At 59.3% G+C, this 27,922-nt stretch overlaps 2 protein-coding genes across 4 annotated transcripts; one reads left to right on the top strand and one right to left on the bottom strand.

Annotated features, from left to right (window-relative positions):
* CCNB3 (cyclin B3) lies at positions 1–4,112 on the top strand. 2 transcript variants are annotated; one of them, XM_069867420.1, is made up of 11 exons: positions 1–111; positions 193–276; positions 413–522; positions 985–1,066; positions 1,428–1,526; positions 1,682–1,774; positions 2,016–2,153; positions 2,944–3,099; positions 3,374–3,523; positions 3,646–3,776; positions 3,918–4,112. In XM_069867420.1, exons 1-11 carry the CDS (start codon positions 19–21, stop codon positions 3,988–3,990), a joined length of 1,209 nt encoding a protein of 402 aa, XP_069723521.1. In that variant the 5' UTR covers positions 1–18; the 3' UTR covers positions 3,991–4,112. The 2 variants fall into 2 exon arrangements, with proteins under 2 accessions (XP_069723521.1, XP_069723522.1); XM_069867421.1 differs by lacking the exon at positions 2,016–2,153.
* DGKK (diacylglycerol kinase kappa) lies at positions 2,435–27,922 on the bottom strand. 2 transcript variants are annotated; one of them, XM_069867418.1, is made up of 31 exons: positions 27,759–27,922; positions 26,480–26,720; positions 17,393–17,503; positions 17,195–17,275; positions 16,849–16,962; positions 16,541–16,673; positions 16,225–16,331; positions 15,655–15,780; positions 15,409–15,511; positions 12,879–13,041; positions 12,674–12,782; positions 12,392–12,531; positions 12,194–12,275; positions 11,224–11,315; positions 10,861–10,960; positions 10,187–10,427; positions 9,778–9,879; positions 9,567–9,666; positions 8,968–9,075; positions 8,306–8,402; positions 8,121–8,228; positions 7,844–7,957; positions 7,518–7,652; positions 7,258–7,424; positions 7,003–7,120; positions 6,830–6,916; positions 6,600–6,716; positions 6,403–6,514; positions 5,770–5,900; positions 4,138–5,350; positions 2,435–2,993 (listed from the first exon to the last, which is right to left on the bottom strand). In XM_069867418.1, the coding sequence occupies exons 2-30, from the start codon at positions 26,675–26,677 to the stop codon at positions 5,276–5,278; spliced, it is 3,471 nt and encodes a 1,156-aa protein (XP_069723519.1). In that variant the 5' UTR covers positions 26,678–26,720; positions 27,759–27,922; the 3' UTR covers positions 2,435–2,993; positions 4,138–5,275. The 2 variants fall into 2 exon arrangements, with proteins under 2 accessions (XP_069723519.1, XP_069723520.1); XM_069867419.1 differs by lacking the exons at positions 26,480–26,720; positions 27,759–27,922 and adding an exon at positions 20,591–20,912 and having other exon boundaries at positions 2,436–2,993.

Genomic DNA, 27,922 nt, shown 5'->3' with positions numbered 1-27,922 from the left:
TAGGAACCACGGGAGAGGATGCCGTTGTCACGCAACACCAGGGTGCTGAGCACCAAGCAGCCCCGAGCAGGCAAGGCCATCCCTGCTGCAGAGAATATCAACCCTGAGAAGGTGAGCCCTAAGCTGGGCAAGCGTTGTGGGGGTCTCTGGTGGGGCCGATGCTCCCCCAGCCTCTAATAGCTTCTCTTGCAGGAGGAGAGCTGCCAGGCCAAGAGGTCACTGTCCTCGCCCCAGGGCGGGCCCAAGAAGAGGTCAGCATTTGGGGACCTCACCAATGTGAGTGCTTCTGTGGGGCAGGGGCTTTGGTGACCCTTGTGAGCCCCTCACAGATGTGAGGGGTGTCCTCTGCTCTATTAGGAGGAGGTCTCCCTGTAGGGCACCCCTCTGTATAACCCTGCTCTCCCCCAAACAGGCTCACAAGAACCAGGTGGTGGCGGGGAAGAAGGAGGCTGTGAAAGTGGTACCACAGAAGGCCCACGCGTCCCAGGGGGTGGCCAAGAACAATGAGATCAACCCGAAAAAGTGAGTAGCCAAGGGGTGGGGCAAGGAGGATGCTGCAGAGACTGCATATCCAAGCCTGTCCCAAGGGGAAGAACAAGCAATGGTGGGGGATTCATATGGGTAACGGAGGAGACCATGAGCAGACAGTAGATAAAACAGCCTCAGTTTGTGCTGGGGAGGTGTAGAATAGACAAAACCTACCAAAATGGTTGCCAAACACTGACCTAGGATGCCTAGGGAAGTGGTGGAGTCACTGTCCCTATAGGGATTTAAAAGATAGGTGGACATGGTGCTTAGGGCCATGGCTTAGTGTTGGAGTTGGCAGTGTTAGGTCTTTTCCACCCTAAATGATTCTGAGTCTTTGTGGGGGGGATTTTAGAGGTGGGTTAGCCCCTTCCTGAAGCAGCAAGGGGCTCTAGAGAACACCTTTCAGCCAGGAAATGTGGCCCCTTCCCAGCAATGATTTAGTCTCATCCTGTCCAGGTCATTGAAGAAAACCCCCCCGACAGAAGCTCCTGCAGAGCCCAAGGAGGATCCTACACCAGAGAAACCAGTGCCTGAACAGGTACCAAAGCCCTCTGAGGAGAGGGCAGGGACCATGAGATGCAGACTGGCCCCTAGTCTCATCCTGATGGTGCTGGTCTGTTGCTGCTGCTGGTAATACAATAGCACCAGGCAGAGCTTAGCACCTCAGAGGCACTCTGGCCAGTTTGATAAGGAGCTGGAGGAGGGAGTAAACCCCCTCTGACCTTCGTTCATCAAAAGATCTCCCATGGGAAAGAATGGGAAGTGGGATAGGGACTGCAGGGTAATGGAGGCAGATGAGGAAGGAGGTACTAAGATGCAGCAGCCTTGGCATGAAGAGATGACCAGCAGCTGCAGAGCTTGGGGCCTCCCCCATACCACTGCATTCTTCATCCCACCAGGTACCAGCTGTGGAGGACATAGACAAGGAGCAGCTGGGTGACCCCTATGCCAATGCAGAGTATGCCAAGGATATCTTTGAATACATGCGGGAAAGAGAGGTGAGTACTGACTGGCCAGGGGGTGGCAGCCCTGGGTAGGGCCACCCAGTGCTCAGAGGCTCTGAGACCCCAGCAAGGGCCTGCATGGGGCAGGAGAGGGCTCATTTAAGGGGTGGCAGTGTCTGGTGAGTCCCTGACAGCTGGTACTTCGGCAGGAGAAATTCATACTTCCCAACTACATGGAGAAGCAGTCAGACATCAGCGGGGACATGCGTGCCATCCTGGTGGACTGGATGGTGGAGGTGCAGGTACATGGGCATGGGGGAGGTGACCTGGCTTTCTGCAGAGCAGCACTCACCCTGCGTTTGGTGTGTGGGAACTCAGGGTGCTGGCAGAGGCTCCTGTGAGCATCCCCAGTGCAGAGCTGATCTTCCCCCTCCTCAGCTTAGGCATGAGCCTGTATCCCTCCCTCTAAGCCTGACCCTGTGGGCACCTCTGGCCTACCTCCTGCCTGACACCACCTGCTTACCCCTATCCTTATCCTTGCAGGAAAACTTTGAACTGAACCATGAGACACTATATCTGGCTGTGAAGCTGGTGGACCACTACCTGGTGGAGGTGGTGAGCATGAGGGACAAACTGCAGCTCATCGGCTGCACTGCCATCCTCATCGCCTCCAAATTTGAGGTGACTCCTTGCATGCTGTGCTGTCTTGGGGTGCTGGGACAGAAGGGGCTGTGTCTCTCTGTTGTCCATGGGTTACTGGAGAAGGTCAGGTCCACATGGTGCCAGCCCACTGCCCCGAGAGCTACTGGGTGATGGTTGGGGTTATTCAGCCTGGAGAAGAGAAGGCTTTGGGAGGACCACAGAGCAGCATCAATACTGAAAGGTCTTCTAGTAGAGAAAGGGACAGACTTTTTAGCAAGGCTTGTTGTGACTTGACAAGGAGTAACAAGTTTAAACTTGAGTAGGGGAGATTTAAAGCACATATAAGGAAAACTTTTACAATGAGAATGGTGAAATAATGGTTGGCCCAGGTTGCCCAGGGAGGCAGTGAAGGCCGCATCCCTGGAAATATTCAGGGTCAAGTTGGAAAGGGCTCTAAGCAACACAGTCCAATTAATGATGTCCCTGCTCCTGCAAGGAGGTTGCACTAGATGACCCGTAAGTGTCCCGACCCAAAGCATTCTATGATTATATGTGATCTGCCTTCATGTGGGCTGGATCTTGCCTCCTGGTGTTGCTGGAGACCTGTCTCTTCCCTGCTCTGCAGAGAGCACCAGGACACCTGAGTTCACCTCATGCAAGCAAGGCTTGAATTTAGGGCTGAGGCAGTATAGACAACATGTGAGCCCCATGGGATGTGGTAACAGTCCTTTCAGTGTCTGACAGGTCAAGTCCTTACAGGGCCTGCAGACCGGTAGGATTTCCTGAGCATGATGCCCGGTCAGGATGCTGAGCAGTTGTGCCTTGACAGGAGCGGTACCCACCATGTGTGGATGACTTCCTCTACATCTGCGATGATGCCTACAAGCGGGAAGAGCTCATTGCTATGGAGATAAGCATCCTCACCACCCTCAAGTTTGACATCAACATCCCCATACCCTACCGGTTCCTGCGACGCTTTGCTAAGGTGGGTGCAGCAGGAAGACGGGCTGGTGTCAGTGTGCCTCCAGGCACCCCTTGGGGTGGCAATGTGTATCCCCGAGGCCCTGGGCTCCCAGCTTGCAGTAAGGAGAGTGGGGCCAGTGTTGAGGGGTGAGGATGCTGGTCTGTGGCAGGCTGGGGGGGGTGGGATCTCTGTCCTGTGACCCAGGGACAGCACCCCAGGCCCCAAAAACGTTTGGGACAGGGAGGAGCAGTGTTGCTCAAAAGTCTGAGCCCCTTCCCTTTCTCCCTGGCTGCAGTGTGCCCGTGCTTCCATGGAGACACTGACCCTGGCCCGCTTCCTCTGTGAGATGACCCTGCAGGAGTACGACTATGCCCGGGAGAGCCCCTCCAAGCTGGCTGCCAGCTGCCTGCTGCTGGCCCTCACCATGAAGAACCTTGGTGGCTGGGTAAGTGCTTGCCCAACCAAAGGGTGCAGGAGTGGACAGACCAGTGTGAGGGGCTGGAGAGGGAAGACAACAGCTGTATGGCCAGGGAGAGAACCTAGTTCAGCCTCACTGTCCCTTTGCAGACACCTACACTGGAGTACTACAGTGGTTACTGTGCCCAGGACCTGCATCCCTTGGTGAAGAGGCTGAATTTTCTGCTCACATACCAGCCCCATGATAAGCTCAAGGCTGTGCGCACCAAGTACTCACACAGGTGAGCATCATGGGCCTTCGCCTTATGCCTACACCTCTGCATAGAGTGGCACCACTGGCACGCACCCTTGGGTGCTGCAGGGAGCTGGTGCATGGGTATCGGAGGTGTGGCTGAGCTCTAAGCCAGCAACTTTCTTTCCAGGGTCTTCTTCGAGGTTGCCAAAGTCACCCCCATGGACATGCTCAAGCTGGAGGAGACGCTGAAGAGCTGCTAGCCCTGCCACTGTAAATAGCCTGTAAATAGCGGGGTGCTCTCTGGCAGGGGAGTACTGTGTACATAAAAAAGAGTAATCTTAACTGAAGGGGGTGGGAGAGGGGGGAGGAAAAAAGGCATGTGGAGCTGTTAATAAAATATTCTTTACCTTCCATTCTGGCAGTGGCTTCTTGGGGGAAGGAGGGAGTGAGGTGTGGAAATCTTATCCTGAATGCAAGACTGCACCAAAGTAAGCGTGGCCAGAGGTTGAGGGAGGAGATTCTCCCCCTCTACACTGCTCTTCTGAGACCCTACTTGGTCTCCTCGGGCCAGAGGACTCCATGGAGATGATCTGAGGGCTGGAGCACCTCCCATACAAGGGCAGGCTCTGAGAATGAGGGTTCTTCAGCCTGGAAAAGAGAAGGCTGGAGGGAGACCTTAGAGCACCTTCCAGCCCTGAAAAAGGGCTTCATGAAAGCTGGGGAGGGGATCTTTGATCAGGGAAGGCAGGAATAGGATGAGGGGGAATGGTTTTCACCTGAAAGAGAGGAGATTAAGATGACACTTTAGGAGGAAATGTTTTCTCGGCAAGGTTTCCAGGCTGCCTTGAGCAGTGGTGGCTGCTCCTCCCTGGAGGTGTTCAACACTAGGTTTCATGGGGCCCTCTGATCCAGTGGGAGGTGTCCCTGCCAGGGCTGAGCTTTGAGATCCCTTTTCACCCCCCACCATTCTATGCCTATGCAGAGCCTCTGAGCTGTGGATTCCCTTGCTTTGTTGTGCCAGAGGGAGGGAGTAGGGGGTGCTCCATGATGGGGAGCCGGAAGAGGTGACAGCAGGAAGCTCAGATGTGAAGGCTGGAAGGGCCAGGTCCTATCACCCTTCTTCTACCCGCCCCCCTTGTCCCCCAAGTGATGACACTACACGAGCAGCAGCAATGAGTGTCTCTTCTCCAAATATTTACACAGCTTAAACACCCATGTGGGGAGGGAGGATCTTTGCTTTGGCCCCAGCCTAGGCACACAGATGGCAGCCCTGGCTCCTGTAGTGACCCTGCCATGGGCTGGGGGAAAGGAGAAGGGGGGGTCGCACCTTGCCTACAGGGCAATACCTCTGCTGTAGTGTTTCCAGCCTGACAGGCTTGGGAGAAGCAGCAGCTCCAGGGACACTGGGCAACAAACAGACAAAGCGAGGCAAGCAGGGGGCTCCATACACACGTGGCACAGCGGGGACCTCCAGCCCCCCTGCCCAAGCCCTGGTCCCTTGCGGCAGCAGCTAGCGCAGGGGTGGGCTGCTGTCTTGCTGTTGGCCTAGGGTGGGTTGCTGAGCTCCTTAATGGCCTGGAGGATTCTCTTCATGTGGCCCACTTTCGTGATCCCCAGGTCCTGCAGGAGGGAGAGAGGGAGCTGAAGTGCTCAGTTGGGGGTGAGGGGTCAGCCCTCAGCTTTCGCTGGCAGGGAAGCTGTGGGGCAAAAGACAAGGCTGCAAAGCCTGGCTGTCCATGCTCTCCCTGCCAGAGCATGGTCCTTGCAAGGAGTCCTCTTGCAAGCATGTCTCTGCCTTGGTGCAGGAGAGGGCTTTGTTCTGTTGATCCTTCTTTGGAAAGGCATACAGAGACTTGGCAAGCTTGGGGGTGCTCTCTTGCTTCAAGCTTAGCAAGCGGTGCGAGCTCAGTGCTGGGGCTGGGTGCAGGGTCAGCACCTGCCTTTCCCCTCCACAAGGGATAGGGAGAGGAGGGATGGAGGACACCACACTCCCCAGGGCTGGGGGTCCCTCAGGGTGCATAAGGGATAGGGGGTTGTACCTTCAGGTCTCTCCTCTCCAGCAGGATCAACTCGGAGCCCTGGATGTCATGCCGGACAAAAATCTCTCTATACTCCCCTAAACCAAGCGCTTCCAGCCAAGCTGCAACCTCCTCGGAGCCCCACTTGTCTGCTAGCAGGGAGGAAAACCACAGAGGTGGACGGGGGTCCCTGCAAGGCAGCTGGACGCGGCAGGGCAGGCAGCAGGCAGACAAGGGTGGCAACCAGCATCCCCCCTCCCAGCCCCAACTCTGGCAGGGCCAGAGGCCACACCAGCCTCAGGCTGGAGAGGTTTCTCCTCTCCTTAGCTCACTTACAGAGCATCGGAGCTTCTCCCCTGCAAGAAGACACCCCCAGCCCTGGGGCAGGGACTTACCCCAAGGACTGAGCTGTACCATAGCCTTCTCCTCCCCCTTGCAGTTACAGTGCTGTGGGGCTCAGTGCATCCATCAGCAGAAAAATTAAGCTCAAAGGGGCTGTTGTTGACAAAGGTAACGTCCCCAGACAGCCAGGCCATGCCCTGTCTGTCTCCACAGCATGCCCAGGACAGGAGGCTGATGGACAGGTCAGCGCTTGGGTGCCCCTACCAGGGTGGGCTGTGCCCATCTCCCTCTCTGCTATGCCGCTTGCTTTACCTGGGAGTGTGCTGTTGGCTTTCTGCTTTTGCATCTTGTCCTTGTCCTTCTTAGGCTTGGGGATGTTGAGGCGAAGCTTGAAGCTGCCCTTATTGGTGCTGCCAACACTTTCCTGCAAGAAGCTGGCTGAGCAGGCTGCCGCAGCCCCACTGGGGCCAGCTGGTGGGCTGCACCATTCCCAGTCCCTGCGCACCCACCTCCTCAGTGGGGTGGGCAATGGGCCCCAGCCAGTGGATGTCCAGCAGCCTCTGCAGCTCCTGGCCCAGAATACTCAGGGGGCCATGCAGTGCCTCCTCCTCCTGCGGCGAGTCCAGCTGTGGGGGATAGGGAGAGTCCCCAGCCCTGCTGCCGTACCCAGAGGTGCCGGCCGAGGGTACCGAATCCCTCCATTGCAGGGCCTGGGGTGCTCTCCAGCCCCCCGACTCACCGCCTTCCCTTCCAGAAACATCCTGGTCTCGGAATACAGCTCCTTGATGCTCAGCACCACCTCCACCGCTGCATTTCTACTGAGAAACTGGGGCGGGAGTGAGGAGGGTGACTCCTTAAGTGTTGTGATCTCAGGGTGGCCAGGTGAAGCTTACACCTCCAACCCAGGCTCACCTCCGAGCTACCAGCGGCTTTGTTGGAGAGGGCTTCGCCTAGCGCCAGGGAGCTGGTGTTAACTGCATGTGCCAGCTCCTGCTCCACAGCTTTGTGAGCCTTGGCTGCCTCATGGATCCTGTGGGGAAGAGGGGCTGGAGCTCCCCAGGGCTGGACAGGCAGCATGGGACTAGGAGACCACTGGAGCTCTGTGCAGTCACAGCAAAGTGCCCCAGTTCCCTGTGCCCACCACATCCACCCATCTTGCAGCCTGACCTGGCAATGAGGGTCTCAGCGACCCGTGAGACCTGCTGCAAGAGGGTGCTCTCCTCCTCGGTCAGGTACTCCATGGACTGCTGGGAGCTGAGCCGTGGTCGGGCAGCTGCTCGGTAGCTCTCCCCCTTCTGCTTGTCCTCCCAGGACTTGAGGGTGCTTTCAAACGCCTGTGGGGGATGGAGACGCCCCGTCTCAGCCTGTCACGCCTCCCTGTGCTCCAGCACTACCTTGCTGCATGGCCTGTGCGACCCCAAGCTCACCCGGTCCCTCGTGAGCATCTGGGCCCGGTTCTTGTGCTGGATCTTGATGATGCCAGGTGGTTGGATCCAGGCTTCTCCATCCACCTGCACAGGGACACCCTCATCCCCACGGATGGTGATCTTCACCACACGGCACTGCGGGGTGGACAGCCTGGGGTTGACATTGTGTCTGGCACCGTGCCGCTGGCTTCAGCCCCTGTGCTAAAGCTGAAGCCTCCCAGGGCTACACCACAGCCAGCCAGAAGCTCTGCTGAGCCGCACCTGCACAGGCTGCACACTGGTGCCCCCAAAGCCTTCTGGCACTATGCAGGCTTCCTTGCCCCTACCTGTGCGATGCGGTGGTGCTGGAGGTTGATGACACGTGACACGGCCATCTGGATGCTGCCAAAGACAGCCACCACCTCCAGCTTCTTGTCATCGAAGGATGGAGCCCCAAAGTTCTGCAGAGGATCGGTACAAGTCTCATTTTGAGACCCTGCTCTTCCACCTATGTGTGCCCAAGGCAGAGACAGCCCAGACACCTGCCTAAGGGCTCCCAGGTTCCCTGGGACAGTGGGAAGTACTTCTTGTCCACCCTCCCGCCCTGTGGGCAATGACACTCACATTGTCCTCCTTGGTGCCTCCCCAGAAGTTGATTCCTCCAGCATAGCTGGGGATGTTGAGGACAGCAATGCCCTGCAGGCTGGGCAGTGAGATGGGCACCCCGTCACACTGCAAGAGAGGGCTGAGCCTGGGGGGCTGCGGCACCACTGCCCGCTGCCCCATCCCTGTTCATCCCTGCCCCGTACCTCCAGCTGCACCCTCTGCTCCAGGTTCTTGTAGGTGCGCTGCAGGAGCTCCTTCGTGCCCAGCACGCCGTACCACATCATGTTCTTGGTGCGGCTGCTGCAGGGTGAATCATGACAGGGAGAGAGGCTGCAGGATCCCCCCTCGCCTGCTGCAGTCTCTGCATCCTCCCTGAGGCACGGGGCTGGACCAGCCAGCCTGGACTGCTGGCCCTGTGTCTGCCTCAGTTTCCCCACTCCCAGGCTGCCCACTGCCTCCTGAGAGATGCAGGCTGCAGCACGTGGCACCCAGACACGCACCCTTCCACACCAGCATGGCAATGTCTCCTCTACCGAGATGCAGAGTGGATAAATCCCATCAAACCCTCCTTTGGCTCTTCACACACCCACTGGGCATCGGCAGCCGGAGCCTGGCAGCAGCCCTCCCCCTTCACAAGGGTGTTTGCAATCTACTGTCCTCCCAGGGGTGCTCACCCTAGCAATGAAGCACTGGGTGTGGGTGGAAAACATGCCATAGGACAGGGTCCCCAACCAGGCAGAGCAACCCTGAGCTACCCCCTTGGCTCCCAGCATCCTGATGGTCTCTCTTTGGGTGGGCATCAGAGAGCCGGGGTGAGGGGGGAGTAAACACTTTTTGCAGGGTAATCTGGGGGTTTTCAGCCAACCTGCACTTCTTAGGGTGCTCATCCCGTTTGTTGTTGAATTCCAGGGAGATCTTTGCATCCAGACCGATGCCGAAGTAATTATTCATAACACATTTCTCTGAGAAGTGGCTGAAAGCAGCAGACAGGGTGGACAAATTGGGAGGCAGCTGCATGCAAGCAACCTCTGGGCTGGCACTGGGGGATGAGGTATAAGTCGTGCCACAGCTGCAGTGTGAGTTCCTGCAGGGGGTGGCACTGGGAAGCCTGACTCAAGCCAGCAGGGATGGCTGAGCCACCTCAGTCCCCATGGGGGAAGCACCCGTGGGACATGCAGGACCTGCCTGCACTGGGCAGGACGGCAGCCCCAAGCTCCCAGCATGAGCGTGGTGCTGGCCAAGGGGCTGGCAGCAAGAGGTCCTGCACTGGGGCACACACAGGCTTCCCTGGCGTGGGCATCACCAGGCCAGGGAGGGCTGGGCACAGAGAATGCCACACTGGTGGGCAGACGATGTCCTAGTTGCCATCGCCATGAGGCAGCCTGGTCCCAGCTCCACTCTCACTCCATGATGGGCAGCAAGGCTGGGCCAAGGGCTCCAGGGCAGACAGGACCTCAGACTTACAAGCCCCTGGGGTCTTCAGGGAACTGCAGGCTGCCAAAGGTGTCCGGCCGGTCTAGCATGATGGAAGAAGACGCGGAGGTCAACAAGTCCTGCCGGGAACCTGGCCAGGTTGAGGAGAGGAGGCAGCTGCTGAACTGGCCCTCACCCTGAGCCCATCCCATGGCTCAGCCCCGTGCCCCCCAAAAAGCCACATGCCCTGCTGGCATCTTACTGAGCCTCTCCTCCTCCTTGTTGATCTCCTCTGAGCTGTCCTTCTTGCTGGGGCCCACATCAGTCTGGTAGGCTTGAGTCTGCTTGTTCTGCTCATCCACAGCTGGATGCAAAGAGGGACATCGACAGTTAGTCCTGTGTAGCCCCATGGCCCTACAGTCCCTCCCCAGGTCAGCCCTGTGGGCTCATGCCAGGCAGGGTTGGGGGGTCCCCTGCATGGGGGACCTCCCTTAGCCAGACCAAGCATCAAAGAAGGGCTGATACCTTTGGATTGTATGGCTCTGTGGGCACCTCAAGGATCCAGCCAAGAAAACCAAGTCACAGGCCCATCCCCAAGGTGGAGTGGCTCTGCAGCCCGTGCCAGGCTGCTGCAGTACCATGCAAGCTGCCAGCTCCCACCACCCCCTCACCTTTCTCTGCCTGCTCAATGATCTGCCGCAGGGCTTTTTTCAGGCTGTTTGCCCGCAGCATGAGCTGCTCCTTGGATTTGAAGATGCGAGGCACAGAGCCGGGGTTGAAGCTACCACCTTTCTCGTGCTCCTTGCTGTTGGCAGGAGTGGTCTGTGCCATTCCTTCGGGGACCACGATGGCCTGAGCCTCCTCGTTCAGCTCCCGCACCAGTGAGTCCAGTTTCTCATTCAGCATGGCACACTGCAGGACGTCACCATGCTCAGCACCCTGGTGCAAGCTGCTGCCCAGCACCGCTGCTAGGTGCTTCCCTGGGTAGCCCGTGCTTGCCTGGGCACCTGTGGCATGTGAGCATCCCAAGCATGAGGGCACCCCAAGCATCAGGACACCTCATCTTTGACCAGACACCCCCTGGGGAAACCAGCATGCATGGACACTGCACGCTTGCCTGGACACTTTGTATGTCTGGGCACCCCAAGCACCTGAGCACCCTGGGGACCCCTGAGCACCTGGGGACCCCATGCCCGGGCATTCTGCATGCTTGAGCACCCCAAGTGCAGCTCGCCCTACCCAATGCATGCAAAGCAGCAACCCAGAGCAACCCCACCAGCCCGTCCACTGCCCAAGGACTGTGCCATCTGGGACATCCCAGTCCTCCAGATCCTCTGCAACTCACCTTCCGCGCCATCAGCTCAGCCTCCTGTTTGTTCTCAGTTGCTCTCTTGTAAGCTCGGCCAACTTCGGCCACAAAGTCATTGATGGTGCCGCAGAGGAACCTGCCAAGGGAAGCAGCAGGAGGGTGGAGAGGGGCACAACAGCACCAGCTGAGCACAGATGCCAGCCAGGAGGGCTGGTGGGATATCGCCCTCCTGTACCAGAGGGGCAGTGACGGGGTTATTTGCTAGGTTATTTGCACAGCTGGCAGCTACTGGTGGCCAGAGATGGTACAACCTGGCCTGGGGGAACCTCAGCACCCCAGGGAATGTTCCACAAGCCCAGTGGTGGGCTCGGGCAATCCCATTGCCAGCCCCCTCCTTACTTTGCAGAGGAGATCACCACCGAGTGCTTGTCTGACTCCAGGATCTTGGCCAAGTGGAAGGCGACAGAGTCGGCGTAGTGGGAGATCTGGGCCTGGTGGGAAATAGGGGAGGGCAGCTGGAGCCTCACCCAGCCAGCCCTGGGCTGAGGACAAACAGCCTTCAGCCCTGAGGGTGGCTGTGCCAGCACCACGGGGCAGAGAGGATGCTCAGCCCCAGCAGAAGAGAAACTGAGGCAAGGTGGAGAGCGGGACCACACAGAAGAGTCCAGTAGCCAGCCAGGTCCACTTTTCCCTGCTGCTTCCTCCCAGGCTGAGACCTGCCAGCCTCATTCCATAGCACGCTGTCAGCCTCCTCGCAGTCCCAGGGACCCCCCACATGACCTCTCCACGTGCAATCCCATCCTGCATACCCCCAGAGCAGCTAATGGGATGTATGGGAACCTGCCCATCCAGCCTGCCCTCCTCCTCCTCTTCAAGACCAGGTTGGACTTTGAGAAATCAGACCCACTGCAAGGCGGTGGGGTTGGAACCGGATGGGCTTTGAGGATCCTCCACAGAATCACTAGGCTGGAAAAGACCCACCGGATCATCAAGTCCAACCATTTCCATCAGTCACTAAACCATGCCCCTCAGCACCTTGTCCACCCGTCCCTTAAACACCTCCAGGGGAGGTGACTCAACCACCCCCCTGGGCAGCCTCTGCCAGTGCCCAATGACCCTTTCTGTGAAAAATTTTTTTCTGATGTCCAGCCTGAACCTCCCCGGGCAGAGCTTGAGGCCATGTTCTTTATTAACTGACGAGTTTGGGTAGCACAGTACACAGAAGTTTGCTGCCATTGGAGTCAGATGTTAAATTCACCCTCAGCCTACTTGTTACTCCAACTACAGGAGGCAACTTGGAACCTATTCCTGTGAAAGAACCACTCTATGATTCTATGATCTGAGGTCCTCAGTCCCCCACAGCACCCACCTGGATGTTGGAGTCCCCATTCTCCTCGTCCTTCAGGGCTGGGGGGGACTGCTTGGGGGCCTCGTAGGTCAGCACGCTCCACCTGCCAAGCAGAGACCGTGGCTGCCTGCCACCTCCCAGCATCCCAGCACAGGGACATGCAGGCAGGGGAATGAGGACAGGCAGCCAAGAAAGGCGCATGCCTCGCACTGTGCTCACCGGTCCAACATCTTGGTGGTGGCCCTTTCCAGCTTCTCCAGGATCTGCAGCAGCTGGGTGTCATCGTCACACAGGCTGCCCCAGCCCAGCACCCGTGCCAGGTCATTGCCAGTCCCCAGGGGCAGGACACCCAGCTGGCACTGTGGGGCAGGAATGGGGCTCAGAGCCACACCTGTGGCACCTGCAGCCCCCCAAGTCCCCGCTGTGCCCATTGCCCGTGCACCCCAGGGCTCACAGGGCCGGTGCCAGCTCACACCAGCAATGCCAGGAATTCCCACTCACTTGCTTGTGGAGACCAAGGGCATCAATCTCAGAGAGCACCCAGCCCACACTGCCATCCCCACCACACACCAGGATCCGGAAGGTGGAGAACTTCTGGAAGAGGCGCAGCCTTGGTGGGGGACAGAAGAGAGGGGCTGGGGGCTTTCGCCAGGTGCCCACCGGGACCGTGCCAGGGCCACTCCGGGGTGTCCAGGCCAGTGCTTACCCCAGGTGTGGACCCCCGTTCATGAGGTCAAAGACTTGGGCTGGGTTGAGGAACTGCTTGAACTTGCGCAGAAACTTGACGCCCTGGTTGTCCCCGCTCTTGGAGTTGACAAAGGCCAGGAGAGGACTGGAGCAGGTCGAGGGGCAGGTGGCCTTCCAGAAACCTGCGGCAAGCCCAAGTGCGTGAGCCCCCAGCCCCAGCTCCCACCCCCAGGGACATGGATGGAGACAGTTTACAAGAGCAGAGGCCACACAAACACTCTGACTGTGCTGTGTGCGACCCGCAGGGTGCTGGGGCCAGGCAGGAGAGACAGTGATCGGGGTGCTCAGGGTACGGTGATGGGTGGTAGGAAAAGAAAGAGATGGCAATGGAGAGGGAGGTATGGAGATAGGGATGGGCAAGGGTAGCACTTAAGCAGATCCAAGTTAGGATCCTGCTCCATTACTGTCCTTGCAGGCACAAAGATGATCAGAAGATGATGCGAGGGCTGGAGCCCCTCCCATAAAAGGACAGGCTGACAGAGTTAGGATTGTTCAGCCTGGAGAAGAAAAGGCTGCGGGGAGACCTTAGAGCAGCTTCCAGTACTGAAAGGGGCCCCAGAAAAGCTGGGGAGAGGTTCTTGATCAGGGAGTGCAGGGATGGGATGAGGTTTTCAGCTGCAAGAGAGATCGAGATGAGGTCTTAAGGAAAAATATTTTCCTGTGAGGGTGAGGAGGCCCTGGCCCAGGTTGCCCAGAGCAGTGGTGGCTGCCCCATCCCTAGAGGTGTTCAAGACCAGGCTGGATGGGGCTTTGAGCTGCCTGGTCCAGTGGGAGGTGTTCCTGCCCATGGCAGGGGTTGGAACTGGATGGCCTTCCTACCCAAACCGTTCCCTGATTCTGATAAAGTGTGTCACTCAGCTGACTCACATCCCTTGCCAGCTACTCCAGGAGGGGCAGTGGTGGTGGGAACATGGGAGGGTCAGTTCCTTGCTGTGCCAACAACCCAGCTAGAGCTGACCCAGAGAAACTACATGCAATGGGGCACGCTCCCACCTGGAGGTGTTGCCCAGGTGGCACTGGCAGCCGGCGTGAGCTCAGAGGAGCAGCCGCAGCCCCAGGGATCTTCGCTGTCACCCCCAGCTCTGCCACGGGCTCCTACGAGGGCTCTGGTGAGGTGGGTGGGAATGATGCAGGAGGAGGCTTGGCAGCCAGCACCATGCTTTTAAAGAAATTAGCTAGGAAACACGATGTGCCTGAAGCAGAGGATCAATAGCTGGCCCGCAGCCTGCACCTGTCTCAGGCACATCTTGGCCATCCCAGGCCCTGGAGCCAGTGCCCACTGGCTCCTTCCATCATCAGGCCCAGTGATGCTGTGGCTGGGAAAGCATCTGCCCTCACTGCCACTGGCCCTGGCCCCGCAGCCACTGTGCCCAAAGCCCTGCGGGTGCCACCAGGAGCCCGGGTGCCTCCAGCACAGAGGGAGAAGCACCCTTGTAGCCCACCGTCACCCAGCCCTGGCATTGCTCTATCTCCACTCCCAGCCGAGCGGAGCGGATCAGCAAAGCAAAACACCAGGGGCTGCTGAGTCAGAGCAGCGTGGGCTGCTGTGAAGAGCCCACTGCCAGAAGCACCTCAGTGCCAGAGAGGGGGACCGCACAGCAGGAGGAGGGGGCTGAGGCCTCGCCAGGCTGCCTCACACAGTAGCAGAGTCCAGTCGGGCTCAGAAATGGTCACAGTTGCCAGCCCCACAGCTGCGCTGGCCTTGGCTGAGGGGCATAGTGCAGGGATGCAACCATGGAGTCAGCCACGAGCAGCTGCCGTGCGGAAGCTGGAGAAGAAGCCGCGTGATGGTTACCCTGACAGCATCGCGATGAGTAACAAGAAGCAGATGAGCCACCGGCTGAGCCAAACAGTGAAAATCATTAAGGAACAAGGAAAGAAATATCTGGAGGAGAACAGATTTTGCTAGGTGGAGGCCAGCTGGACACCTCCAGGGAGGGCAAGGGAGATGGTGGGGGGGGTTTCCCCAGCCACGCATTGCTTCTCTCCCCAGCACCCCGCAGCCACCTGTGCTGAGGAGATGCCTCACTCTGCACTTCCAAAACACGAGCTGAGGTCCAGACACTGAGAAACAGCCTGAGGAAGGGCCTCATCCTGCCCTGCAAGGTGCTGAACTGTTGGTGTGCAATGGATGGCACCTCACTTCAGGGGCTCAGGGCTGGTGCTGCTGACCCCAGCATGGAGGGATCATGTCCAGCAGCACCATGAGAGGCAGGCTGACAGGAGCAACTGGAGACGCAAGCAAGGAAGAAGTGCCACCACAAAGAACAGCACCGCTGCAGCCCTGGGACAGAGCACAAGGCAGTAAGCAACCTTCAACCAAGGATGCAGCAGGGAGCCTACTGGCAGTTCTGTTCCTGGTCCACCACGGGAGAGTGGGCACAGTGTCACATCAAAGCCTTCAGAGGAGCTCAGAGAGCTCTAAGCGTTGTCCCAAACAACCTGTCCCCCAGCACCCACAGCCCAGCCCTGTCTTCTCCACAGCTTACCATCTGAATCGATGCTGTTCAAGGCGGTTGGTGGGATGATGGACACTTTGTACTGGCCCAGGGGGCACTTCTTGCCAAAGAGCTCCTTGCAGGCGCTGTGAACCTGGGGACACAGGGACATGTGTGCAAGAAAAGCTCAGGGATGCAGCACCAAAGCCCCCACCCTCAGTCTCCCCAGCAATGCCCCCAGGAGGGGCAGTGCTGTCTGTGCTCAGCTGAGAGGGACAGGAACAAGTGCATCCTTACGATGGCCTTGCACCAGAGACATCGCCAGTCCTGCAGCCTTCGGACGCTGCCACAGGCACGGTCGCAGACAGCGCAGCGTGCACTGACGGGCAGGTTCCCCTCCAGCCACTGGTGGGGCATTGCCACCTGCAGAGAGGGGCAGTCATGAACAGTGCATCACAGCTGCCAGCCCCGTGCATTTGAGGGACAGTGACAAAGGACACCCCCTTCTGAGGCACCACGAAGAGGATGACAACACACAGCAGGGCAAGGCAGCCCTGGGACCCTCCTGTGCCCTCTCGTCCCTACTTGCCCGGCCCCTCACAGCTGCCAGTATGTGGGGCAGGGCAGGGGTGGCCTCAGCAAACATTTTGGGGTGACCCCACTTGGAGAGCAATAAGGGAACTTGATGCTGGGTGGCAGGGGGGTGGTCCTCAGGCCATGTACCTGCAGAGCCAAACCCAGAGGCCACACAGCATTGGGGACAGCTGAGTGCCAGGGTTCCCCTTGTTCCTGATTTGGGGACAACAAGGCCAGCTCTGCTGGTGGCCGTGTCCTGCCGGGGTCCACGGCGGGGACTCTCCTGCTTACCCCATCTTCATCCTCGATGATTTCGCTGCCAATGGAGGCCAGGGTGGTCCATTTGCAGTTGTTGGTGGCTCTGACGGCGCAGCGCTTGTGTGCCTTGAACTTACAGACTGGGGTGAGGGAGCAGGTGAGAAGCAGGGATGGCTCCCATGGGAGGCACAGCCCTGGTACCCAGGCCCTTGGCAGGTGGTGACAGCACCGTCCTGGCAGCTGCTGGGCATCACCCCGCCACCCCTCCTGCTCCAGGCCAGCCCAGCAGAGGGTCCCCCCCACCCAGTCCCAGCCCCAGTCCACCCCCCAGCAGGATCCCAGCGCTGACCTTCACAGGAGAGGCCGTGGGAGGTGACCCCTGGGAGAGCTTCACGGCAGACATTGCAGAAGGTGGGGCGGGCATGGGAGCAGGCGTACCAGTTGTGCATACCTGAGAAGTGCTCCATGTTGAACTGCGTGGCCTGCAGGGGGCACAGCTTCGTCAGACCCCTGGGGCACCCCACTGGCCTCCCTCCTAGTCCCCCTGGGTCCCCCCAAACCCACTCCTGACCCCTGTTCTCTCTACCACAGGCAACAGCTCCCATCCGGTAGACCCTGGAACTGAAGTGGCACCCACTCACAGACGTGCACCCCCACCTGCATCACCTCATGGATCTCCCACTTCTGGACAGATTTCAGGGCACTGATCCAGTCCTCCATCTCCTTTCGATTCTCCGCACACAGAATGAGCTTCCGGAATGGCGTGATCACCTGCAACAGCCACTGTCCCCATGTCCCCTTGCAAGGCCACCCCACAGCCAGTCACCCCCAGGAGATCAAGCCCCCAGTAAACCCTGCCACACCGTCACTGGTACCACCTGCAGCAGCGTGAGGCCATACTGCAGGGTGCCCCGTGGCTTTGTGGGGAGGGAGGGACCTGTGGTGCCTCCTTGCAAGGTGCTGAGGTAGGGTGGCACAGAAGGTAGACCCGCTCGTCCCTCACCGTGAAACTGTTGTTGATGTTCTTGGTGCTGGTCTCAGCGACGCTAGCATCAGACAGGTCCACCTCATCGAAGATCAGGGACTGCAGGGGAGAAACCACAGCCCCAGTCCTCTAAGCAGGGATCTGGGGCTCATCCCTAGGCTTGCAGACCCAAGCCCCCAAGGCTGAGCACGTTGGAAGGCCAGCCCGACAGCCTACCTTGGCATCCTTGGCATAATACAGCGTCCTGCCCCGCAGCTTGAAGTAGCGCCTCTTCCACCTCTGGAAGGAGCTCGTCTGCTTCAGCAACAGCCCCTCCTTCACACTCTTCTACAGAGATCACAAGGTCATGAGCTCCCACAGCCTCAGATCCCCCAAAGCTACACCAGCCTCCTCTAGTGATGCCCCTTTCTGGGTCTGCAGGAGCTGAGTGGAACCCAGAGCAGGGATGGAACGTTCTGGAGCTCCCTGGATGCACCTGCTATACGCTGGGCATTGGGCATTTTACATGATGTGGGGGGACACTGAGGCGTCCAGCAGCACAGAGCCACCTCCCCATCCCCAGGGCAGCATCTGGGAAAGCCTCACACTGCTGCAGCTCCCTGGAAGCCAAGGGCAGAGCTGAGGCAGAGAGCTCCCTTGGAGGGGCCAGTGATGCCCCAGAGCCCCTGGAACTGTGTCTTGGATGTGATGCTACCCAGGCACTGCAGCCCCAGCCTCTTTGCTAGGTTGAGGAGCAGACTGCTATGTGACCAGCCCTGCCCAGTACCCAGAGTCCCCGGAGGGGACAACCTGGGGCTGAAGGCAGCACAGAGCATCCCCTTGCAGTACAGCCCTGCAGCCTGGCTGCCCATCCTCTGCCTTCTCCAAGCCACAGCACCTGCCAATACTTACTCTCCTCACAGTGGTGTTTACAAGGCTCAATTAATTAGTCTGCAACGTGGGGTGGCAGAGATGCTCTGGCACTGCCTAATCTTTGATTGTATCTTCATTAAACACCGCCAGCAGCCCCGTTCAGCGGCTCCTCTGCAATTAGCCGCAGCAGCAGTTGTATCAGATCCCAGCACATGACAGCAAGGCACATTTAATGGTGAATTAGTACAGGGCACTGCGGGCATCACGAGAGAAAAGCAGCCCAGCCTGCGTGCAGCAAGAGGTGGCACCCTGGCACCTGCCAGCCTGCAAACACACTGGCCCCTGCCCTCAGTGCTCACTCACTGCCCCACAGCTCCAAGTTAGACAGACCAGGAGCAGCAGAAGTCTCCAAGGTCACAAAGAAGCCACAACCCCACCAAGCCCCAACTCCCCCACAAGGCCTGACTCCCCCACAAGCTCCCCAGGGAATGCACTGGGATGTCCCCAGCTCTCTTCCAGCTTCCCAAGTTTGGAGAGGGGTGTTTTAAGCCTTGACTGTTCCCTGTCAACCCCCACAGGACTGTGTTGTCCTCACGCTGTCTGTGAGTGTTGGTGCAGGCTCAAGCAGCCCTGGTGTCCCCAGTGCCAGCACCCAGGGACCCACCAGGCCCCCTCCCTGTCCTCCTGGCTGCGAAAGTGCACAGAGCAGATGGTGACACCCAGCTGCCTTGAGCCCACGCAGCCTTGTTTTGGGGGGGGTGGGGGGAAGCGGGGGACGGATGGTGGGGACGGGACGGGATGGGACGGGACATCTGCAACTCCCAAAGCTACACACAACCATGCACCATAGGAAACCCATGTCAGAAGCGGACAGAACAGAGTCCTGCCGCAGGCAGGCGGGATACAGCCACAAACAGTGCTTCTACCATGCTGATCTGCATGCAGCAGATGCAGGCACAGGCTCTGGGTTTGCTGCAATCACTGCTTTTGCTGCAAAGGACAGGGAGCATGTGATGGCGAGGAGCGGTGTTGGGGAGCCTCTGATGGGGAGGAGCAGGAGAACGTGATGAGGAGGAGAAGGAAGAAGAGGCAGGTTTGTGAAGGTGGCTTGGGGCTATGACAGAAAGGACGGGAGCCAGCGCTGCAGCAGGGTGCTCACCTCTACCTGCCTCCAGGGCCATGGGGGTGGCAGGATACAGCTAGGAAGGCTGTCCAGGGGGATAACATCCCATCCTGTGAGGCACCCAGAGCTGCAACACCTCCGGCCATGGCGCTGCAGCTGCTGTAGCAATTTCTTCTGGCAGCCAGCAGCACCACCCAGCCTGAGGATGTCAGACACCCAGCCATTGCAGGGACAGGGACGTGGCTGCCAGCACTGTGCCCGCTCCATACTAGGGCAGAGCTACCTGTACACATGATTTTTTTGTCCATGGGTCTCACCCAGTGCCCTCCTGTGCCAGGAGGAGATCCCCAGTAACTCAATGGTTTTGGAGCCCTGCTTTTGGCACTAAGGGCAGAAGAAGATCTGGGAGGCACTTGATGGCCAAGGCCACCAGCAGACTTGGCCTCACGAAGGGAAGCCGTGCTGCAGTGGGCAGCGTTGAGCAAGCCTGTGGTCTCTCTTCACAAACAGGAAAGGGGTGGGGAGGGCAAACCCAACACCCGGAGTGGTTGCAGGGCAGGCAGGAGAGGCTGGGGTGGCACCGTCCCTGCCCTCCTGGCTCCCCTGTAGAGCCAGTGCTGGCTCTGTCCCAGCAACAGTGCTGATGCCCAGAGCAACGTGCAACCACCTCAGCCTCCAGTCTGAGGCTGGTTCCCCTCTGTGGTGCCCCAGCCCTCCTCTGTCCCATCTCGGGGACCCTCCCTGCTCTCTCCAGCCTGGGAAGCTGAGCACCATGTGAGATGCGCTCGGCGCTAGTCACAGAGACAAAGGGCGGTAAGGCAAAGGCAAGGAAAAAAACCACAAATGATCTGCAGAGAAACCACCACCTCCACCTCAGCCAGAGCTGCTGGGGCTTTGGATGTGCCACGGCTAAAAATAGCCCTGGGAGGATAGTTGGCCACCAGCAATACTCCCCGCCAGGACCCAGCTGGTCCCCAGGGGCCACCATGCCATGGGCTGACTGTGTGCTCAGCATAGTCAAGGGGGCTTGAAGCACAATTCAGGGGAGCTCACCTCCCTCTGGGACTACATCCCATCAGGGCTTCTTCCACCCCAAAATGCCAGCTCTTTCCTTGGCCCTAACACAGAGCCCCAGGATGCTGTTTTGAACATTCACTTTGCTCTCCCAGCTCTGCCACCACCATCCCCGGGAAGAACCCGTACTGCAGCCAGGTTTGTCCACATCTAGAGGGTTTTCCTGCTGAGATCAGCTTGGAAAGCCGCTGGAGAGGAGCCAGGAAGACTGAGTTACTGAGTTACACAGAAATGTTGGCATGCATGGCTGGTGGGCACGATGGCTGCCCTACACCACTCCTGGCAGGGTCTGCTTAGCCCAATGCTGACACTGTGCCTTGCCTGGCAAGGAGGTGAGGGGACCGAACGCCCACCAATGCACTGACCTGCATTGCACTAGCATCCTGGGCAGCCACCCTCCTCCGAATGCAGTCGCCTGCTGAGTGCGTACCTGGATCTGCTTGGGTCAGAGCTCATCCCCGTCCTGAGCTGGTGAGTGCCAGGACAGCAGGGGAGAGCTGGCAGCCCAGCCGTGGGGCCACCAGCATCTGCTGGGCACCCCATGGGCTGGAGGCAGTTGGAAACCTTATCAGGCTTTGTGTTACGGCAGAGCTCTTCCGGCACTGAGCAGCTGGGGGCTTGGTGCCACAGCCCTGCAGTCTCAACTGCATCCACGCTCCCTGAGGATGGAGCCTAATGCCACTGCAGGACTCCAAATCCCCCTTCCCCGCACTGGGGGAATCCTTGAGAGCAGATTCCAGCACTGGTCCTGACATGCCAATACATCCTGCCACAAGGTATCACTCATTGCCATTGAAAAGGGATGGAGGATTAACAGGGAAGAGAGGAATGAAGGAAGGAGCCCCCAGAAGAAGGGCAACCCCCCTCCGCTTCATACTCCAGCAGTCAGGACCTTCAACTGCTTTTTAGAAATGAGCTCATGCTTCCCTATCTACAGCCACATCGGTCCCCAAGCATCCGACCAGCGGGCATCCCGTGCCACCGCACCTCGTGTCAGTCCCCCCCTGCCCCTTGTACTGGGGGCACCGCCGCAGCCGTCCCACCCTGCCTGGCTGCTGACTGGCAACAGCAGCACTTGCACAATGGAAAAAGTGAGAGGGGAGAGGGCAGTGCATCTGAGGAACCTCACAAACATCCGGCTGGCAACACTGGGGCTATCTTTACACCCCAGGCACCGGCTCAGTGAGCCCTGATTAATGAGAGCAAGAGCAGCCTCCTCTGCCCTGCTACAGGCTGCTCAGCAGGGAGGGTCCCTGGCAGCATCTCTGTGGTCCCTGGTACAGTCCCACTGCGAGGGGTGACCCAGTGACAGCCAGTTCCCTCACCAGCCCCCAGCAGACCTTGTGCCGCTGGGCTGGGAACAATACAGGGCACGGCTGGGGTAGAGATGGGCTTTGGAGTCAGATGGCCACAGCATAGAATCATGAAGGTTTGGGGTTGGAAGGTCATTTACAGGTCATCCAGTCCAACCCCCCTGCAGGAGCAGGGACATCTTTGACCAGGTCAGGTTGCTAAGAGCCCCATCCAACCTGACCTTGAATGTCTCCAGGGATGGGGCCTCCACCACCTACCCTGGGCAGCCTGGGCCAGTGTTTCACCAGCATGGCTGGGGCTGACAGGGAGCTCTGGGAAAGGAGCCCAGGGGCATAACCTGGAGATGCCAAGGATCATGTCGATACTCAAGCTACCCAAGATACTCAAGCTGTGGATTCTGAATTTCTCTGTGGACGGAGGCAGAGATATGCTCAGTCTCTCTGGGCAGCTTGTGTGAGCATTTGACCAGTCTCACAGTAGAAGTAGTGTTTTCTTGTGTTCAGGTGCAATTTCCTGTTTTTTCATCTGTTCCCATTGGCAGACACACTGAAAAGTGCCTGGTTCTCTCTCTGCTCCTCCCTACCCTTCAAGTTTCTATCCACATCACTGAGGACCCTCTGGCCCCAGCCTCCCATCTGGGCTGAATAGCCCTAGCTCTCCCAGCCTCTTCCCATACTAGAAATGCTCCAGTCCCTCACCAGTGCCAAGCCAGGAGGAAGCACTGCCCAGGAGCCATGTGCCACTCTCCTGCTCAGGAAGGAGGTTTCCAGGTCTGGCCCCAGGGGCCCTACCTTGATTTCCTTGCCTTTTGGCCAGGAAGCAGTCATCAGCACAGGGCAAGTGGCACTGGTGCTTTGGACACACCACAGCCTGGCTCCATGGCATCCCCCGGCAGGTCTCCCACAGCTGTCCCAACACCCCTACATCTACAAGCACCACTCACCCCATCCCTGGAGCACTCATTCCTCAAGGTACCAATAACCCCACCGACCTCCCCCAGCCTGCCAGGAGGATGCTGACAGGTCCCCTAGTCCCACCAAGCACCTATCACGTACCCCAGCATCAGGATTTGGATAAGCAAGGAACATGATCCTTCTTTCAGAAGCTAATCATAGTATCGCAGAATCGTTTGGGTCGGAAGGGACCTCAACACCTTTCCAGTTCCAGCTCTGCTGCCATGGGGACCTTATGCCACTGCTCTGGGCAACCTGGGCCAGGGCCTCGCCACCCTCACAGCAAAACATTTCTCCTTAAGATCTCATCTCAATCTCCTCTCTTTCAGCTGAAAACTATTCCCTTCGTACTATCGCTGAACTCCCTGATGAAGAGCCCATCCCCAGCTTTCCTGGAGCCCCTTTCAGCACTGGAAGCTGCTCTAAGTTCTCCCCGCAGCCTTCTCCAGGCTGAACCCCGCAAACTCTCTCAGCCTGTCCTTGCATGGGAGGTGCTCACCCCATGGGCAACACTCCTGTTCCCGCTGTCCCCAGTGACCTCCCTCATGCCAGCACCCCCAGCTCCGGTGCGAGCACCCCAGGATCCATTGCTCGATGCAGCTCCTTGCAGCCAGAGCCGACCCAAGAAGAGTTATTGGATTGCTCCCCATCTCTGCTCAGTTGCCGGGAGAGCTTGTGCTGAGCGCTCAGCCCACGCAGGCAGGATGTGCCCCATCATCTCTGCTTGCCAGCACCTCAAATGTCTTGGTGCACCTCAGAGCCTGCACATTTTCCTCCCTCACTGCCCCTTCCCTGCACACCCAGCCCTAAGGGGTACCCAGGTGCAGCACAGCATCCCCCTCCCACTCTACCTTTGCATTCCCAAAACCTGATGCAGGCAAACGGCTGCAGGAAGGAGGAGGAGGGGGTGGCAGCAAGACCCCATCCATGCTAGGGCCATTCAGCCCGGCAGGGGCACCTGTGCCTGGCAGCTGTCATTGTCACCAAGCACAATGGCCTCACCGCCTCTGCGCTCTGCTTTGCCACAAAGCGCCGCGGGACGCCCCGGCAATTACTGCCCAGAGAAAGGCAAGCCGGGGGTGTGGAGTGGGGAGATGTGATTGATGAGGAGGTTTGAAGAGGGGATGGGGGAACAGGTATTTTAGGGATGGGGTGGGGGCCACTGGGAATGGGGAGCAGCAATCAGGAAGGATTCAGCAAATCCCAAAATGATTCTCACCCCCTCCTGTCTCCATGGGGCTGGACAATACCTTGGCATGGGAGAAGCTACACCCTCCTATCACCGGGGACCAAGGTCCTCCCAGTCGATGTGGGTGGTCAGTGGGGTGGGGGTCTTGACCCTTCCCAGCTCCCCAGTGTGGCAGACTCCTTACAGACTCCCTCCAGCACCCCAACCAGCACTAATGGCTGAAAAATAGGACAGCCTGCCCCAACCACCCCGCTAACCCAGTTACCCCTCAGGAGCTGCAGCCCTGGTACTTCCTCACTCATTAAACTGTGTGCTAATTACATACCTGCCCCAGTCTCTGGGGTGCAGGCAATGCTCCCCCCCCCGCATACAAAACCCACATGGATGCACAGGGAGTGTCAAAGTAGCTTGGAAAGATGCGTATATAGCACATGTGGCTGCAGCCAGAGACACAGCTGTGAGCCAGGGACAGTCAGACCTGGGAGGCAGCAGCAGTTGCATCCCCAAATCCTCATCTCCGTAGGGACGATAGGAACGCATTAGGTGAGAAGACAGGCTGAAAGCATGGTCCTGCTCATCCAGACAAAAGCATAGGGATCTTGAGGGCAAACCCTGAAGCCCGACACTGATAACACTTAGATTTGGGGGGGTACACGCATATCTTCCTCTCATCTCCGTCCAGCACCAGCCTTCACCAGCTCTCACCCCTCTCTCCTCCCCTCCCTGCTCCATGGGCCATTAACCCAGCCATGTCCTTTCTGCCTGCCCATCCATCACGCCATCTGCCTCCCCCGGCACGCTGTGCGGCATCACCTCCTGCATAGCTGATCGCCAGCGCGGGTGGGATGCGGGCAGCAGTGGGCGGGGAGCCAGAAACTCAGCCTTTCCCCACACAGAGCCTGTCACACAGCGAGGCCAGAGTAGCTAATGGCACAGAGGGGACTGGGAGCTCAGCACGTGCTCGTGTCCCCCTGCTGCTGCCGCAGGACATGGGCACAGCCTGGCCATCTGCACTTCTCTCTCAGGTACCCTGGTATTGACAACTCCCTGTGATATCCCCTGCGCTCCACAGCACGGCAAACCCCTCTAGCACAGCACACGGCGCATAGCAGGCTCCAGTGGCTGCTGCCCTCCCTCCAGGAGATGCTGAGGGCTCGCACACAGTGCTCGTTGTCCCCAGGGCCTTGCCCACTGACCTGGCTTTCCACCATGCCCCCCGTGCAGCATCCTGCACCCCAGAACAGCCCATGGCACCAACCTGGCAGCCAGGTCGGAGCAGGCAGAGGAGGTGCCAACCTGCTCCAAAGAAGGGGAAACTGAGGCACATTTCTTGAGCAACTGGAGGGACTCTGCAAGAACCTTCCCAGTGCTGTCTGTCCTGGGAATGTCTCCTGACAAGTAGAAAAACCCCCACGGTGCCAGGTTGGGAGTGTGCAACTTCTGCACCCCTGGGCAAATGCCCTTTACCTCCCTCGTGCCAGTGCACCAAGCTTGGCACCACAGCCAGGCCTGGGCCAGCAGGAGGGGAGCTCACTGCAGCCCTGAGCATCCTTGTGCTGCCACCAGCCCTAGTACACCAGCCCATTCCCCACTGCTTCCCAACACCAGAGCCCAGGGACCACCCCCTGCTCTGCAACCACGTCCCCCAGGTGGGGAGTTCTCATTTGCCCCCCTTCCCAGGGCGGTACAGCCACCAGCTCCCTGCCAGGCTGGCTGGGGCTACAAGCCAGCTGCAAGGGCATTTCTGGCACGGATCCCCCTGCAATACCGTAGCCCCTCTCCAGCATCACTAGCACCACCTTGACTCACCCCACCGCCTCTTCCCCACAGCCAGGAGGTGGATGCAAAGGGACCACGTGTTGCCCAGAGCATCCTCCCGGTGCTGCAGAGAGATCATAGAATCATAGAATGCTTTGATCCTATGATTCTCCCTCCACAAACACCCGCTTCCCCTGACATCTCCGCGTCTCCCTGCTTCCCACCTGGCTGTTCACCCTAGATCACTTCTCACTTCAGGCACAAGGTGCCTGACCATTTCATCATCCCCGCCTAGGACACCTACGGCCACTCACTCCCTTTTGTCCAAAAGGCATCGCACCCCATATTTTTGTAGATCCTACCAAAATAGATACCTCTGAGCACAGTGCACGCTGGCACACAAGCTCCCCTCACAGCAACAGCAGGGAGGCAAAAGAGCATCACATCTGACCTCAAAGGTGTCCCCATCCACCCAGCAAACCACCACGGGGACTGGATGTAGAGAAGGATGCAGGAGTGGGGCCCGTAGGGGAGCTGGCACAGCCAAATTAATCTGGGGCACCAGGAAAGATGCCGACTTCATTCTGCCGCCCACCAGGCCTCATATATGCTGCCTGCAGATCACAGGAGCCTCCAGCACCACAACAACCCCAAACCTCCCCCACAGAGCATCTGTGGGGCACAGCCCTGCTGAAAGAGCCCCCTTTCCCCAGGGGCAGGTGGGGAGAACCAGGGGATACAAACATGGGATGGAGGCAACTGGGAGGGGAGGCGGGTATGGGAGAGACCCTGTCACCACCAAATGCTGGGGTAAAACCCGTGCTCCACACAGGACCAATGTCAACTGTGAGGCATGAACCTCTGCATGTGCCCTTCTGTGGGGCACGGGGTGGGGGGGGCAGCTGGCACTGCCTGAGGCGCTGCCTGGGTTGTGCGTGCACGCAGCGAGTGCTGGACACTGATTTATACCCCAGAGTGGGGAAACACCCCCTCCATTGTCAGCAGGGACCCCGTGCGACAGACATTCTCTTGCTCCTAACCTTGCTCCTCATCTGTCCCGAGGTGGACACCTTCCGGATGAGCTTGTGGGAACTGTCCTCCTGTTCGCCCTCGCTGTCAGACGACTCCTCACCACCTGCCTCAGGCGCGATGGGGGCCAGCTTGTCTGAGTCCAGGGATGACACCGATTCCCGGGTCTTCCTCAGGAACAGGTCCCCTGGCACCAGCTTCTCGGCCATCTTCCCACCTCGGCTCAGGGCTCCACTGCCTCCTGTGACAGCTCTGGAAGGCTCCTGTGACAGCTCTGGAAGGACAAGGACACACAGGAGTGGAGGAAGAGCCCTGAAAGGGGGTGCATAGCCCCTCACCTTCTATGGCTCAGCCAGCCAGGAGGTACAATCCTGGGTATCACGGAAGATGCTTCCTCACCCAGGAACGCTCTTCAGGGTGGCTTCCTTGAAGGCAAAGTTTTCCTTCCTTGCCTTTTTTTTCGGTGTCCCAGCTCTTCCTCACCCTGCCTGGCAGTCCAACATCATCCCTTGCTCTGCTATGGGAGACTGAGGCCACCCCACACCCTGGCTTTGGGGTGACCCTCCCTTGCCAAGCCCATGTCGCTGTTCCCTCCAGTGTCCACCCCCAGGCTGCTGGGCTGCCCTCTGGGGCTGGGAGGGGAACAGGGGGGGCCTCCACGAAAAGCAGCAGCTGCCTCCCCCCATCCACCTTGCTCCAGCAGCTGGGAAAGGCTGGGATCATCTGCTGGACCCGCGTTGGCGGGTCACCAGCCCCAAGCAGGTGGCTGTGGGTGGGGTGGGATGGAGAGGTGGGATGGAGAGGTGGGATGGAAAGGTGGGATGGAGAGGTGGGAGCGCCCCATATGCGGGGGAAGTCACCTCCCCACGGCATCCCTGCCCGCTCGGGGGCTGCGGACGGGCTGGGAGGGCACGTACCTGAGCGACCGAGTCTGGCCGGGACCGCCTCGGGGGGCCGGGGGTGGGGAGTAAGGGGCGCCCCCCACGCCTCGCCCCCGTCCCCGCGGCTCCAGCAAGCGCGGTGCCGCCACCCCGCGCAGCAACAAGCGTCTCGGGAAGATGGGGGGTTAGAGAGGGAGGCGAGAAGCGAGGGCACCGCGGCGATACCGTGGCAGCGCCACCCCCCCAACCCCCCCCCCGCCCCGGGGTCCCCCGAGCGTCCCGCACGCCCCCTCCCCGAGCATCCCGCACCTTCCCTGCGCCCCCGAGCATCCCGCACCCCCTCCCCGCCCCGCTCCCCCCGCGCTCCCGGCGATGGGGGCGGGCGGAGCGACCCCCGTCCCGCACGCACCTGGAGCGCCCGGTGCGGGGCGGCTGCTGCCGGGCTCCCCCCGCGCCCCGGCCCCGCGGGCTGCGCTCCCGCCGCGGCCCCGGCCCTGCCGAGCGCCGCCAGCCCGGCCTGCACCGCTGCGCACCGCCGGCCCCCGCACCGCGGGCACGGGCAGCGCCGCCGGG

This window comes from Phaenicophaeus curvirostris, chromosome 13 (assembly GCF_032191515.1).
Source record: "Phaenicophaeus curvirostris isolate KB17595 chromosome 13, BPBGC_Pcur_1.0, whole genome shotgun sequence".
Classification (NCBI taxonomy): domain Eukaryota; kingdom Metazoa; phylum Chordata; class Aves; order Cuculiformes; family Cuculidae; genus Phaenicophaeus; species Phaenicophaeus curvirostris.
This window is presented reverse-complemented; position numbering and strand designations above follow the sequence as displayed.

Bases quoted from the DNA above. Each gene is read 5' to 3' on its own strand.
- DGKK (XM_069867418.1), bottom strand. From the start codon at position 26,677: ATGGCCGAGAAGCTGGTGCCAGGGGACCTGTTCCTGAGGAAGACCCGG. The intron at 10,961-11,223 runs GTAAGGAGGGGG...TTCCCTTGGCAG, and splicing joins GTGGTGATCTCCTCTGCAAA to GTTCCTCTGCGGCACCATCA. The intron at 8,229-8,305 runs GTACGGGGCAGG...CCTCTCTTGCAG, and splicing joins AGCAGAGGGTGCAGCTGGAG to TGTGACGGGGTGCCCATCTC.
- CCNB3 (XM_069867420.1), top strand. From the start codon at position 19: ATGCCGTTGTCACGCAACACCAGGGTGCTGAGCACCAAGCAGCCCCGA. The intron at 2,154-2,943 runs GTGACTCCTTGC...GTGCCTTGACAG, and splicing joins TCATCGCCTCCAAATTTGAG to GAGCGGTACCCACCATGTGT. The intron at 3,100-3,373 runs GTGGGTGCAGCA...CCCTGGCTGCAG, and splicing joins TCCTGCGACGCTTTGCTAAG to TGTGCCCGTGCTTCCATGGA.